This window comes from Ictalurus furcatus, chromosome 5, assembly GCF_023375685.1.
Source record: "Ictalurus furcatus strain D&B chromosome 5, Billie_1.0, whole genome shotgun sequence".
In the NCBI taxonomy this organism is placed as follows: Eukaryota; Metazoa; Chordata; class Actinopteri; order Siluriformes; family Ictaluridae; genus Ictalurus; species Ictalurus furcatus.
The window spans coordinates 27,717,823-27,734,719 of NC_071259.1; the positions used below are offsets into that span (position 1 = coordinate 27,717,823).

At 40.0% G+C, this 16,897-nt stretch overlaps 1 protein-coding gene across 2 annotated transcripts in view; it reads right to left on the bottom strand.

Annotated features, from left to right (window-relative positions):
- Positions 1-16,897, bottom strand: part of dab2ipa (DAB2 interacting protein a) — a 93,814-nt gene that overhangs the window by 66,106 nt on the left and 10,811 nt on the right. For both annotated transcript variants that reach the window (XM_053625573.1, XM_053625572.1), the window contains exons 2-3: positions 12,183-12,292; positions 2,461-2,579 (exon numbers count right to left, since the gene is read on the bottom strand). In XM_053625573.1, the coding sequence (XP_053481548.1) occupies positions 2,461-2,579; positions 12,183-12,292 (229 nt within the window). The remainder of the gene's footprint in view (positions 1-2,460; positions 2,580-12,182; positions 12,293-16,897) is intronic.

Genomic DNA, 16,897 nt, shown 5'->3' on the forward strand with positions numbered 1-16,897 from the left:
CATACTGTATTATGAGAAAATAAATACACTAGCCAACTAGAGATAGACACTATCCTTGCATACGATATGAGGACGGAACCCCAGAACTCATAGCGAAAACTTTCTCCAATGACTTATTGATCTCTTTTCAAGATCATGAACATAATACAATGTGCTACATTCCATTCGATTAAAGACTATTGCTGCATTCGACAAAAAGTTGTAACTAGGGATGGGCGATATCTTATCGTTCGAAATTCTCCCAACAATAAGAAATAGTCTTCCCGCGATAATAACGATAAAGCCTAGTCGATGACGTATTCGTGTGCGACGGTCTGCGACCCGTTCGCAGCTCACGTGCAGAGCGAAAACAAGTACGGCGGAAGGCAGATGTGAAGCTGAGGAGAAGTTTATCGTTAAACGAGAAGCTACCTCTACGATCTGGAACTGGTTCGGTTACCGAAAATGTTACTTTTCGATCAATGTTTGTGTTTCTGAGGCCCTCAAGATCACAGCTATCACTTGTAGCTAAAAACAGTGGTGCGTGGTACTATATCTTATATCGTCACTGATATCGCTAGCGCAATAAATACCGGAAAATATCATGATGTAGTTTTAAGTCCATATCGCCCATCCCTAGTTGTAACTCGTAATCGAGGAAAAATCAAAGAAAAACTCAGAATTCCTACTGAGGAACTCAGGTATGGTCACCTCAACCCCCGAGTTCAGCAAGTGACGTCAAATCAACATGGCTACCCACAGCGTAAATGTACATTTTAAAAAAGCTGCCCTTCTTACCTTTAAATCAGTTATCCTGTATAATCAAGTATTTACTTTAGATCAATTAGCATACAGACATTTTAGTTTGTTAAAACGGTAGCACTGACTATACAGTTTGTTGACATGGAGGCATCCATGTTGTTGTTCCATTTTGTAGCATGAATGCATGGAGGTTGAAAATGATTACTTCCCACTTCCGAGGTCAGCCAAATTCGGCATTACTACACACATGTCCAATTCATGTATTTGTTTGTGAGGTCTGTTTTGTGTTCATGCACGTAACTGTCTAACTAGCTTGCCGAACGTTATCACGTTATAACATTAGTGTTACAGTACCATTCTTTTTAGCCTAGTCAGTTAGGTACCCAGGTAACAAAAACATGGAACTGGGCAGCACACTGGAGCTTTTACTTGCCTGGTGGGCATGATAATTAATTTATCATTTGTCTACTCTGTTTTGGGAGACCATTCATTACGTACCGTAATGTTACAGCCTGAGCTTCTTAGACGCCTTCAAACACTTCACTAAACATCACCATAATATTCTTTGTTAATAGGATTAGCATTGTTTTTGACTAGAATCCCGCAGTGGTCTGGTTGTAACCGGAACTAATTTATTATACCTGCCGAAAACCAGGACTACAATGTCAGAAATATCCGAGGTAGTGGTGGCTCAACGGTTATTGCTCTGGGTTAATGATCCCAGGGTTCTGGGTTACTGATCAGAAGGTCAAGCCCCAGCACTACCAAGGCTCTTAACCCTGTCTGCTCCAGGAGCGCCGTATCATGTCTAACCCTGCGCTCTGACTCCAGCTTCCTAACAAGCTAGGATATGTGTAGAAAAGAATTCCACTGTGCCGTAATGTATACGTGACAAATAAAGGCGTCTTCTTCAATGTCAGAAATATCCAGGTATAATTCAGAGTCTTATCGACTATACCACATGCCACAAAACCTGTATGATGAGAAACCCTGTGTGTGACAACTCTCCTCCAAAGCTCTTGGGTACAGTTGAGAAGGGATAGACATATTTCACAGACTATTTCACACAAATTAGACTGCAGCTGGACCATTCATCCTCAGAGTTATCCAATTCCCTTCTCTCTCTCTCTCTCTCTCTCTCTCTCTCTCTCTCATACACACGCAGAGCTCAATTCATCTGCGAGAGAAGATCCAAAGGGTTTATTACTGTAAGAAGTCATCCTAAAGATCGCTAACAGCAGTATTAAAGAGGCTCAATGTTTTGAGCCGAAGTGTGGAGGATTATATCGACATGGCACGGGGAAAAAAAAGAGAGAGAAAAAATTCCATATCGTCACAACAAGCGGAAGAAACTTTTTAATAAATGTGAATAACTGAATGTCAGCTTTTTATTACTAACATTTTTTTTTTTTAAGGTTTTGAATAACAGGAATAGAAGTACTCCAAAGGCAGCTCAATCGTTTTAATTTCTCTTGCAGGCAATTATTCAACGTGTCAGAATTTCTGAATGATTTGAAAAAAAAAAAGAAAAAAAAAAAAAATCGACTGAGTTATGAGATAAAGAAATGCATGAACATCTGGTGGTGATGCTTAATTGCTTCGTCCTGAGAAAATGCTGACTTCCTTATGCAGCCATTAAATACAGTGCAGCTCTCAATGAACGCACACATGCCAGCTTTCGAGTGTGTGTGGGTGTGGGTGTGTGTGGGTGTGGTTTACCTGTCATTGTCGGCGTTCTTGAAGGCCGGGAGGATGTTCCTGAAGCTGCTGTTGCGGTCGAGCTTGGGTTGGCTCTTGGTGCGCTTTATGGAGCCTTTCAACCTTCGGCTCAGGAAGCCCTGGACAGGAAGTGGCAGAGACACGCAAACACTCAGCTCATGCGTTCTTTAACGGGAAAAATAAAAAATAAATACCCACGATACACCGGCAACCAATCCGGCACATCTGTAAATAAATCTTTTTTTTCTTTCCTCTCTTTCTCTCCTTCTAAATCTTTCCTCTCATCCGTGGCGTCTGACGGAGAGGTGGGTTGCCGTGCAGATTGAGATACATGCACACACACACATGCGCACACACACAACGCTCTCACATCTGCTCATGCTGCTGATGTGAGACGCCCCTCAAAGTCGGTGTTACCATGGAAACTGTGGGTTGGCATGGAAGGACAGAGATGTGCAGGGGGGTGGGGGGGGGGGGGGGGAATACCGGTGCACTGGTTGGCAAAAAGAGAACTGAAGTGCAGCTTCACAAACGCAGACCAGATTAAATACAGATGAAAAAATATTAGACTGTTCATAAAAATACCAAAAGTATTTAGAAATTAATAAAGAGGAGAAGGAACCATGCAGAAATGGAGCACAGGACTGCACATTTCATTAAAGACACAGGACCAGAGATGCAATTACTGACTGGGATAATTACTGTGTGTGTGTATATGTGTGTGTGTGTGTGTACAGAATCACAGGAAATGAATAGATGATTGGCTTTAACAAACCCTCTAAATGAGTGTTGTTATATAATCACTGCTTTGTCAGCAAACAGAGAAAAACAAAGACGTTGTAAAGGAAAAACAGGCTGTGAGTCGGCTGTAGGCATGAACGCTGTATGTAAACACAGCCATGCCGATGTTCAATACAACACCACAACTGCGACTGTAAAATTGCTTCTCTACAAACAGTTTTATACAGTAAACAAGAAATTCATATGGAGTATGTGACATTTCGGACACGATATGACCAAATCATTTGTTTATTTTTGCTCCACTGGTGAAAATAGATCGCAAAGAAGCCACACTCATTGGACTGCCCGTAGGCTAGCTGGCTAGCTAGCTCACACTGATCTGTACATTTCCGTTAAAAGTGCTTCCAGTGAAATTGGCATCCCTTCTTGCTTTTCATCGTCAACTGACGAGCTTTCATATTCGAAGTCAGACGTTAACTTCATGACAGTTGGATGGTTTGCTATGTCCATTGATAATGTTGCTAACTCTACTGTAGTAATAGTTTCAGTGGGACTGTTGCCAGAACTGGAATTTTACATGATCACAGAGAGATGTCACAGTAAAGTTAATACCTTAAAGCGCACCTATTATGGTTTTGAAATGTGCCTAATTTTGTTTGAGGACTCCTACAATAGATTTACATACATCCAAGGTCACTGCAGCATTACCTTTTTTTCTCGCAGTGTTAAAAACGACTCGTTAAATGATTCGTTCTAAAGGATTCATTCTAAGCTCCTCCTGTCAAAGAGCATACCCTGCTCTGATTGGTCAGATGGCCCAGTCTGTTGTGTTTGGTCTACCACTGTCAGACCAGAGACGGGGCTTTTTGTTACGAACCTACGTAGGTTATTACAGGAAGTAAGTATGGAATCACTAACGACTCGTTTCAGCTGTTCAGAATCGGTTCCTTCTTTTAGGAGTCAATAACTCCGTCTGTCGTCCGCTTTGATTTTTGAAACTTTGCAGACGTTTTTACATTCACAAACAGCTCAAATACACTACATGAAAGGTGATATTTGAAAAACCATAATAGGTGCACTTTAATATCAGCACCCTTGGAACACCGCTCATCCAATCAAATTAGTGGACTGTTGTATAATAAATTACATATTTTTTACTTTTTAAAATATATATATATATATATATATATATATATATATATATATATATATATATATATGTTACAGATGAATTGTTATTAAATGTTATATTTGTTACATGCACTTCAATTTAGCTTTTTTTATTTTTTATTTTTTTTACAATCAGCATTAGAGAAATCTTTAGTACTGTCATAACCATATAGTTTAACAGTGGCGACTTAACGGCGTTCAGAGTCTGTGTCTGACTTGTAGGTATGTATAGAAAATCAATCCCAGAATGCCTTTTTCTGCACACCATTTACAGGTTTCAGATTACTGTTACAATGACATCCAATTAAAAATGTTTCTTTTGATTTTTCATCTTTTAACACACAGGCTATTTATCTATCCTTATTACTTTTCAAATGGAAAATTTATTAAGGGATTCTACCATACCATGTTTATTTAAAAAAATATATATTATTTAAGGATACTTCCCATCTTTAGTCATTTTTGCAGACAAATTAAGAGAAAACAAAATATCACGCAAAAGAAGATGCCGAGGAAGTGAATGGGATGGATGGTTTTGAATTTCATATGAAGATTAAGCTGCTCAAGCAGCTGAAAACCGGTGTGTTGTTTATGAAGTAATTCTCCATTCAACATCACGGGCTCGAGGGGTTCACGAATATGAACTCCTAATCATCTGAAATTTTGTCAGAAATGTCAAACCCTGTACTTCTAACCTTATTTCCAAACTTTCCCACTTTGAAGATGCATGATATTACCCTGTCAGGAACAATGATATGAAGAGGCACAGAGGCAAAGCGCAGAGCTGTGATACTTTCATGTGATACTTTAGTGTGGTGTAACCTCTCCTCAGAGTGGTTTGAACACCGTGACATTTGCTGCGTAACCTCCGGGCGGAGATATTAATCACACAGACAATGGGATGTTTGATGATGAGCCACTTCTGTAATGAATATCCTCTGGTGGTGAGCTAGAAGAGGTTACAGGACAATACTGGATCAATGTAACATCTTATAGCTCTTTCTTACCGTACTTCTAAATCAATACACGATGACCTGAGATACGATCAGATACCTTATGGATGGAAATAAGGCAAAGCTGGCCATGTGTTAGAATGTAGAGCAAACCTTCTACCACTTCGCTGTGAAGAATCCTAAAGCAATTCGGTAAACATTCAGAAAAATTAGTAAAAATGTTCAGAATGTGCAAAGTTAAAATAAAAGAGATAAGATATTTCAGTTATGCTGCCACCCCCCTCGCTGTCAAAAGCTTAGCCTTCGGCTCAGTGCATACTTTCAGCTGAGTTGTGTCTATGTGCCAAATTCTTCTCATGCTTACCTCCTGAGGCTGACTTTTTTTCCTTACATTCTCTCTTCTCTTCACTCTTGGTAATCTTTACACCAGTCTTAAACTAGACGGATGCCCTGTCCCAAACGGTACAGTTGTAGTCTTCGAGTGCTTCGAGCGCAAGCTCCTTCCATACGCCCATATTGCTTTAACATGAAGCAGCAACCTAAAAACTGTTATTAGCATTATTTTGCAGAGAGTTGATGAGTGAAGAGTGGATGAAGCAAAAATACAGCCAATGGCAGAAACCACTGAGAGGTGACGTGAATAACATTGATTATCTCATTACAATGGGACCTGTCTAGAGGTGGGATATATTAGGCGACAAGTGAACAGTCAGTTCTCGAAGTTGACGTGTTGAAAGCAGGAAAAATGGGCAAGCGTAAGGATCTGAGTGACTTTGACAGTGAAGGGACAGATTGTGATGGCTGGATGACTGAGTCAGAGCGTCTCCAAAATGGTAGGTCTTGTGAGGTGTTCCCGGTATGCAGTGGTTAGTACCTACCATCAGTGGTCCATGGAAGGACAACTGGTGAACCGGTAACAGGCTCATGTCAGATGTCAGATCAGCTTTGTGATACTGACCATGTTAACCGCTTTGTACAAAAGGTCCGCTTTTCCATGAGTCTTATCAGACCACACGCCGATGGATTTTACACAAACGTTTGGAGTCCGCGTCAGCTCAAGTGCACACTAAAAGCAAAAAGGGGACATCCGAAAGTACTAAGAGAGTCTGAAATTCATGTAAATATTTCTAAGATTCTACTTTTCACTTTTGAAGTTGTTGCTGTAATGAAAATTGAAAAAGAATGCCAAACAGAAGCCTTTTCACTAGTGCTCTCTTGGGGACTTTTGGACCCCTCTCTATATATAGCCGAAAGTCTTGTGGGTTTGGAATGACATGAGGGTGAGTAATTGATGACAGGATTTTCATTTTTGGATGAACTATCCCTTTAAGTTTTATTGTTCACTGCCATGCACCTGTACAAGTGTCTGAATAAATAACGACTCGGTTCTCAACTCTCCACCAGTATCACGAAGAAGCCGTTGCATTATGCTGAAAACAACAGCAGGGAACATCCTGGTCCTTCAACTATATGAGACGACGACACCTGGAAAAAGAAAACCCCAAAATCACCGAAGTGCAGAGCTGAATTTGGGACAAAGCCAGAGCTGCGGGTTGTCCAATACTCACTCATGCACTTCAAGCATGCACTTAATCCCGAATAGTAACAGCTCTAAGGGCACACAGTGTTCTGCCTCTTGGTACTGCTCATGTACTGTGATCTATGAGGCTTTTAAAGCTGTTCCAATCCTTTAGATGAGCCACAGAGACTTGCTTTGGTCAGATGAAGGTTGTGCTCTCTATAGGCATGTACCGCTGCAAATATACAACGCTAAAAGGTTGCCTTGTTTGTTAATGAGATCAGTTGGTTAATCAAATCAGCTGGTGGTGTGCAGGGCTGCATCCAAATTCCCACACACTCAATCTCAATTTCTGTCCACTTGCTCTCTTTTCGTCTACAGGTATCTCATTTTTTTACAAATTAAGTACCATTTTCCCAAACTTTAGGAGGCTGTGTGTCAATAAAGTGAAGCGAATTTAGTATCTTGCACCATGGGAAAAATGTCCAAGATGGCTGCCACCAAAACACTATATATTTTGTTCTTTTCTTTCTTTTTTTTTTTTAATGGCATACAGTTTGAAGTATTGTTCATCTTTATAATATTATTACCCTAAGCTGTGCAATGTCTTAAACCCCAATTAGCAAATAGAGACAATATGTATAAACTGGAACGAGCATGTTAATGAGATTTCGGGAGACAGGTATCTATTACTTATATCCGTATCTGTATTGTATTTGTATAAGTGTTTCATTGTGCATGTGAATACGTGTATATTTTTGCTAAACCAACTCTTTAAGGCTAACATTTACATTATATAAGGTGAATATAAGGTGTACCTTTTAGTTCTACTTATAATTAATTTTTCGAGAGCATTCAAAGATGATCCTTATGCCGAAACTCTCCTTAAGTATCTCCTTAAACTTCATTCACGGCTGACTGCTCCGGGAAGGAGCACTACGATTTGCTCTAAACCAATTAAAGCAGCTACCTGCTGCTGAAAAAAAGAATTCCATATCGAATATCACTTAGAGCAGATTGTAATCTACAGCATGCCTTTGCTAAAAGCCTACATCAGACGGAGCAACCGAGGAAACAATCCATCTAACAACATTATCCACAGCCGGAAGCCAGACTGTCTGTCCTGGCTCAGTTTGGCACTCGTCTATTTGTGTGTGTGTGTGAGATTGAGAAGGAGATAGAAAGTGCATGAAAGCAGTTCAGAAACTTTAAGGGGTGAAAGGGGAGCCCTAACCGTCATCTCCTAACATCACTAGTACATCTCAGCATGTTTGAGGAATTAAGTTTCTCCTGGATGAGCATCTCTGTGTTCCTCACACCACGGGTGTTCCAACATGTTCCAGGTCCCGTTCCATTAACACGGCCCTCAACACCGTGAGTCGTGTTTGCAGACAGAATCAGCGGGGCTTTCCAAGAGTCCCACAGGAACCCGGTAGACATATCCACACATCCCTCATCAGCATGCGCTTGGTGTATTCATACCGGCATGCTTACGTACAGTACACACCGTACGATCGGCTCGGCGTCTGCTAATGGATCCTGCCATTAGTTTGGCTGTGTAATTAGGAGCAGCATGGGGTTGAATAGGCTGCTTGTTTACCTGAGCCTCTGCAGGGTAAATAGCACAAACGTGGCAGGGCAGACTGTGAATACAGGAAGAGAGCAAACACAATGACTGTGAAAATGCCTTGGGCGCTTTAATCCTTCTGAAGGACTCCAGAGAAATGCATTCAGCTTTTGGAATGTAAAAAAAGAAAAAAAAGAAAGACAACTTGGGAAATCAAAGAGCAGCATGTTTTATACCACTTAATAACTCAAAAAAAATAATAAAAATGCCTCAAACAGAAATGAGTTCAGCTCAGTATTGTGGCACCAAACAGTAGGCACACATATGATAAAACATACTGAAACAAATCTGTCTGCACTGTCATTATGGTAACTAGTGCCAACCATGACGCAGTACGTTCTCTCCTAATACAAGCTTACGTAACACACAATTAGGTATTCGGCTGATGGGTGATCCTGATGGGTGCGACTGAAAAAAGGCCATAAAGGCATGATGTGCCGCTGACAGCGAGACAAAGCAGGCAGAAGAGGCGGGCAACCAGCTGTGGCCATGATACACACACACACACACACACACACACACACACACACACACACACACACAGACGGCCCTCACTCACTCGCTCGCTCATGGCCCATCAAATTCTTTAAAAAGTTCATTCCACTGTTAATTACCTATAATATTTAGTATTCAAATGTATTTGAATATTATTGAGCTGATCATTTTATTCTGCCACAGACAGACAAACAGCAGTAGTCCTACACTTTACGGTCATATCGCATAAACAATCTCAAGTATTCTGTCGACATACATGTTATACCATCCATCCATCCATCCATCCATTTTCCATACAGCTTACTTACATATCCTACTTGGGGTCACGTGGAGACTGGAGCCTATCCCAGGCAACTCTGGACAGAACACGGGGGACACCCTGGACGGGGTGCCAACCCATCGCAGGGCACAATCCCACATACATTCACACACTACGGACAATTTGGAAATGCCAATCAGCCTACAACGCATGTCTTTGAACTGGAGGAGGAAACCAGAGTACCCGGAGGAAACCCCTGAAGCACGGGGAGAACATGCAAACTCCGGGCACACAGGGAGGAGGCGGGATTCGAACCTCCAAGCCCGGAGATGTGAGGCAAACATGCTAGCTACTAAGCCACCAAATATAAATATATTATATAAATACAAATATACAAAGAAACTGTCGTGCTGCTGCACCACCACACCACAAAAACACAAACATAGCATAAAAAATTAAATAAATAAATAATTCTATAATATTCCCATTACTTCTACAGAGATTGTTCTACAACTTATTTTTTATTTTCATTTTGAGTCATTAAAAAATTTTGTTTATTACAATAGTCACAGACAAAGTCTCCCACAAGGCCAGTATCATAGGGTTAATGTATATTTTTACAGAGCATCAAGTATCTGAGCAAGGAAGAACGAATCCAAATAATTCTACTCATAGGAATGTGTGTATTTAAAAAAAATTTGTGTATAAAAGTTCTGTATATGACAGCTTTTGTTTCGCTGTTTTCTCCCATGATGCTCAGACACCGTGAACTGTATATGAAATACATTTTTTGGGGTGAAAAAGACCTTTTATTTCAGTTTCTACCACACCGCTGTTAAATTTCTCGAATCTGACTGGTCAGAATATAAGGATTCTCACAGTAGTGCTGGCAAATCATAGGTTTACATTAACGTGCTTGTTTGTATATGATATCTTCTCTATTCTCTATTCTTAGTGCTTAGTGTTTAGCACGTTCGCCTCACACCTCCAGGGTCGGGGGTTCGATTCCCACCGTGGCCCTGTATGTGCGGAGTTTGCATGTTCTCCCCGTGCTGCGGGGGTTTCCTCCGGGTACTCCGGTTTCCTCCCCCAGTCCAAAGACATGCATGGTAGGCTGATTGGCATGTCCAAAGTGTCCGTGGTGTGTGAATGTGTATGTGATTGTGCACTGCGATGGATTGGCACCCTGTCCAGGATGTACCCCGCCTTGTGCCCGATGCTCCCTGGGATAGGCTCCTTGTTCCCCTGTGACCCTGAAGAAGCATAAGCGGTATAGAAGATCGATAGATGGATGGATAGATCATTGCTATAGAGAAGTTTTCTCGAAGGAGAGTTTGATTAAACATTGATGTAGAGGTCAGTGACCGTGCTTTGTAACAGTCAGAGGTGTTTTTCATTAATGCTTCTCATTTAAAGAGCCTCTCCAGTGGTCTTTCATTGTTCACTGATGCGTTACTTTAATAGCTCCTCGTTTTAAACCCGACGTATAGAAAGTGCCTTCTTGCACCCGAGCTTATTTTGTTGAGCTAATACAATTTAGTTGATGGTGAACAGCGGTAATGCATTTTTTATTATAATCTGACCGTCAAATACAGATGATATTTACTCACTCATAGTGAAAAAGTATAGAAATGAGAATGTGAACTGAATGCATGAGTCACAGGAAGTGCGAAATCACGTCTCTGTTTCTTAATTTGTGCTATTTGTCATTGAATTACGGTCGAATGTGTTTAAAGGAGTTTTACTCAACACTCAACAAAAACAAAGTGGAACAAGTGTGAAAGTGAAACAAAAACTAATAGAAAACAGACAAATGTGTATCAGCTTTGCAAGAAATGTTGCATTAAGACAAATAAATCAGATGCATTTGTAGTTTTTCCACTATGGCCATAGAAATTCGTTTTTTTTTTTTAAGGTTTCTCATTTACAGCCTATTGGTAAACCTCTACTTGGTCTCTAAACTGTACATTGTATGTAGACATATTTACATTTATTCATTTAGCAGACTCGTTTATCCAAATGATATTTGATATCATGAATGAATTGGCTTGTTATATTAGCAGACGTTTTTTTTTTTCTACAATTAAACGCAGAAAAAATATCTTCCAATAGAACAAGATCAATTCACGCTTGAAATAAGTTTAATTTTATTTTATCATAATCTCATCATGAAATAAATGCATATTTATCAATATTCAAGATATTTTCACTTGTTAAAATATCATTTGTTGCAGCTTTGAAGCAAAAAGTAAACAAACACTAAAGGCAAAAGGGCTCATAAGAAATACGACCTCAATTACCATGATATCAGGCAACAATGTAATAAGCATACCATTATAAAATGATATAATACCACAATGTAATCCAATGAAACCCCCACTTGCAGGGATTTACATCATGCTAACCGAGGAATACTTTTGCCTCCTCATTTTATCACACAAATTTAATTTCAATTGCACTATCCCTTTAAGGCTGTCAGTGAGCCAGATGATTTCTGCCCCTCAGGCTACCCACAGGGTTGTTAAGGCCAGCTGAGGCTGGGTTACAGCCTGAAAGTCAGCAGCCCCAGGGTCAGAGCAGAGGAGACTCAGCGGACAGAGCTGCACAGCAGGGTGGGGGATGTATAGTGAAGGCAGTAAAAGACCGTCTGTTTTCCAGCTTTGTGCGTTTTTTGACACCTGCATTGTCCTGATGTACCACATCTGCAGGGATTAACCTTGCAACTCACTCGTGTGAACCCAGGTGAAGTATTAGCCTTAGAGTTAAATACACTGCCCTCGGGGTCACTAATCATCATGAACAAGGACAAAATCAATGGCACAAAAAATGTTACAATTCTGCACAGGGTGCTGCAGGACATAGTTTGTGATTTTCTTTTTTGTAAAAACCATTTAGATGAGAACAAGTTAAAGGAATACAAAATGGGGAATGGTAGAAGAGAAATGGTTCTAGGCTCACAGTGACTCTCAGGGCTGCAGAGGAGGCCTCCTCAATCGTGGATGAAGCTTTGTCCATGGTGGTGGTTCCAGGCATGCTGCGCCGACGGCCCACCCGCTCAGAGGGAGACTCTGAAATGAGAGAAAAATATTTTACTTTTGTAACGCTTCCCTTTTTTATGCATTATTTAGCCAAATACATACAGAGTATAATGCTCTGTGGCATTAATTATGCTATCAGGAAACATTTTACTATAAGAGAGCGTTAAAAGAGTCTTCTCAAACACTCTAAATAATAACATATATTATATTAAATATCTTCACTGTCGGCAATCCTGAAAGAACACTACAGTTACAATCTGTTTCCAGCATGTTTCCTATTAAACCTAATGGACATACTCTAAAGCACCATATAAATGGGTTTATTTCCTTTTTTCAGGAAAGTAAAAAAAAAATAAAAATAAAAAAAAGACAATGCTGTAAGCTGTATGAAAATAGAGATGTAATGAAACCCCAAAAATGCAAACCTTATGAACAACCCTGCATAAAAAACAGCTTAGACTAGCCTGAGATAGTCTCCTATCCTGACCAGTTAGAACCAGCATGACCAGCTAGAACCAGCCCGACCACTTAGAACCAGCCCGACCACTTAGAACCAGCCTGACCACTTAGAACCAGCTTTTAAATGTCCAAAACCTCTAGCCAAACAAAATCAGCTTGGCCACCTGAGTCTGGTGACCAGTTAAAACCAGCTTACTGTTTTTTCAGCACGGACAGATATGTAGTGTCTTTAAAATATTTCTACTTGGTTTCAATCCATTAATGATATTCTCCTCAGTTCCTTTGTTAATGGGAAGATTAATATGAATGACCCACTTTTATAGCATTCACAGTGTTTATGTTTTTCAATATGGCAGAGCCTGTGGAAGTTTAGCTAGTGGTCAATGATACTTACATACTTACAATATGATTTTTAGTACTACAGAGTCTTTTCTGGATAATTTTCCAACACATCTGAGGAAAATGCTGATATTCCGGATGGATTTGTCCTGTTTACAATGTCACTATACCTTATAAAACGATCACACTAGCTAGCTAGCTAAGTAAACAGCACAAGTCATTTGCTAGCTTATGCTCTGAGAACATATTTTGTTACCACTTAAAGGGCAAGTGTGTGTGTGTGTGTGTATATATATATATATATATATATACACACACACACATACATATATACACACACACACACATATATTACCTTCCCATATCATGAATTTCAGTTCAACACATAACTCTCTGAAATGTTTGTAACATAATAATAATTGCTTCAAACAAAATCCCTTTTAGACAAAACTAACATTAGAGAAAATCTTGTATTAATGTTTCTAAAGATAAAAACCTTTAGTCCTGTGGAGTCTTTACTTAGAAACTTTTATTGCATGGAAAAAAATTCGAAGCAAAGTTTGATAATGCTTATGTTTTTGTTTGTCATCACATTGCTTTTACATTGTTTGAGCACAAAAAATTAAGATCTACTCCCCATTTCTCAAATATCTCACCTCCATCATTAGCAAGCAAATGGAATTAGAAACCTTTAGAAACCATTCACAAATAAATAGCAATAAATGCAAATAATAACCAACAAAAACAATAAAAGCTTATTATCAATCAATAGAAAGTTTTTGCATTTGTTTACATCGTTTGTTTTTCACACTAAAAAGAAACTAAAAGAAATAAATAGTATTTTAGGGCATGCCAAGATGTCAGTTTGATCCATTTGTTCAGCGGTGGCTCAGTGGTAATGATTAGAAGATCATGAGTTCAGGTTCCGCTACGTCCAAGCTGCCACCCCTGGGTCTTTGAACAAGCCCCAGAAACATCTGTGTTCCAGGAGTGCCCTATCACGGCTGGCCATGTGCCGTGACCCCAGCTTACTAACAAGCTAGAATATACAAAGCACTTTATTTCAGTGTACTTGTGTATGAGATAATAAATGCTATCTTTCTTTCCTACTTTTCTTCTGCTCGACTCCATACGTTCAAGTTGCCTAGCAACAGTATTCTCGTCACATTAACCACTTGAACTGTAAAATTCAGTGAATTGTTAGATGTGTTAATCTGAGTGCTTTGCTCATCATAGCCACTTGGTCTTGACAGGTTGAAACTCAAAAACCTCGTCATAGTTACGCAACTGTTACACAACAGGACTGTGCTACACGCTTGGTCACAAATGCTCTAATCATGCAGTTTTTGTCCCTCATGTCCAGCCATTCCAGCATTTGACTCTACAGACAGAGGGATGGAGGGAACAGGCAGAAAGATAGAGGGAAAATTACTTATACAGAAAAAAAAAAAACAAATGAGAATGTGTGCAGCTATCCTGAAAGACAGGATCTATGAAATTCATCCTTTCATATCTTTCTGCAGATTTTCAAAGGCGCCTTGGTTCGCTCTGCCCCGCTGACTTTCTCACTGCGAAAGATAAGACACTAACAAGATCAGGAACTTCAGCTTTCTCTCTACTTCTCTCGCTGGCAGGATTATTTCAATAACAAGGCTGTGGAAGAGAATAGGTGAATCACCAAGAAAAGGGAATGTGGAACGCGAACGTTAACTAAACCTGCCACTCGACAAGATCTATCGGGATTAGTTTTGGGTTTCAGGAGTTTTGGGAATCTGAGAGGGACTTTAGAGTAGAAATTTGACCAAACTGTGTCAGCAGGATGTAAACATGCATGAGCTGGTATGCTTTTATAATCTAAGTGATAACAGGCACTAACTTGTTTCATGGGCATTCTACAGTAATACATGTAACTACAAATGGATAAAAAGAACCACGTGTTTCTTTTGAATAAAGAACAATGGCTAGCATTGGCAAGATGTTTACAAATCTTTCACACCTTATTATTGTAAGGCATTTCTGTATTATTTCTGAGTGTCTATGAAAATCCTGCCTATATTCCTAGTGAAGCAGTCATAAATATTCATAAAACAGACATGCCATTAAATAACAGATTTGATATTTAATGGCATGCAAGCACAAGATAAATCACCTACAACAAACCAGATATTACAGAGAATTTTGTGTTCAGAGAACAAATAGCTATATGTAAGAACATAAAATAATGATAATGAGTCTTTATTAATCACATATACATTACAGCACAGTGAAATTCTTTTCTTCGCATACCCCAGCATGTTAGGAAGCTGGGGTCAGAACGCAGGGTCAGCCATGATACAGCGCCCCTGGAGCAGAGCGGGTTAAAGGCCTTGCTCAAGGACCCAACAGTGGCAGCTTGGCAGTGCTGGGGCTTGAACCCCTAACCTTCTGATCAGTAACCCAGCGCCTGAACCACTAAGCCACCACTGGTAGTATGTGCAAATTAGTGCATCATCAACTGTGACTTCAAATGTTGTAGTAGCCGACTATTTAGAACAGATTGGGACGCGACCTATTTCTAAATTGTTCTGTATGTTGATTGGCCACCATGTGTGTGCATGGAGTCCGGAGATATACCAGCATCCCATCTAGGGTTATTATGGAATATACTCTGGCTCCAACGCAACCCTAACCAGGATAAAGCAGTTACTTAAAATGAATGAATGAATGAATGAATGAAGTGCACCACCAGCTATTACTTTACTATACATCATAAAATAGCTTTGTAATTAAAACGACACACTTGAGATGCAGCCTGATTGCCAGTTGCTTTCTATGTTGACGTTGAAGGTAGTGTAAAAAGTAGTTTTGTGAAGTAGGTACAGATTTCATATTTTCCCAGTGGACCTGCGACTTTATAGCCAGCCACTATAAAGCTATAGGTTATTGTACAAGTAACATGGAGAGGATGTTCTATCATGGTACTCAGTGTGAATGTGTGTTTCTTTCAGCATTCCTGCAGTTCTCCTTCTCAGTACATGAACAGATTGGAATGTATGGGAGGAAGATGCCAAGCAACAACTCTTGTTTATCATCTTAATTAGCCTGGCTGGTATCATACCATCATAATCCATATGCTCAGTGTGGTGTCATGACCAGTCTGGCGCCCTGTGGGCCCGAACGCAATCAAATGATAACAAAACGCACGTTTGCACAAATACAACATTACATAACAAGCAAAGAACACGTGCAAACATTTCACTGATAACGTGTAGCGATGCCGCAAAACAAACTAACGGCCAAGCGCTTTCATTAAATTCCGGAATTGCGATGTCCAGCACTGTGACATCACACCGATCTCAATAACTCATCTTGGACATCACACCATGTCGAAGATTTCACAGGAATCTTGCAGTGCTGCAGATGTTTACCACAAGCCTCCGTGTGATTAGCGTGACACCGATATTAACATGCACGGCTGTAATCGGTTACACCATTCTTATGTCATTAAGCCTCTCAGTCGAGACAGATAAAGTTCTGTGCAAATGCGAATCATTAAAGGGCAATTAGAAGCTGGATAAGGCCATCAAGCACTTGCAAGCTCCCTCGCGTAATGAGCAGAGACAACAGTGCGTCAATGCTTTTTCAGGTAAAGTGATTCTCCTCACACAGGCCTGCCAATGCAGCCTGAACTCCTGACCACTCAGATCATGTTTACCTACATCAAACACGCTGACAACACAGGAAAAGTTGAATCTGGGTGTTAGAAGGGAGTTGATAAGTGGTTTTGTTGCTGCTTTAGAGCATACTTGTTTTCATGGATAAGCAAGTAATAAATTGCCGTAAAGACCAAAAGACTCT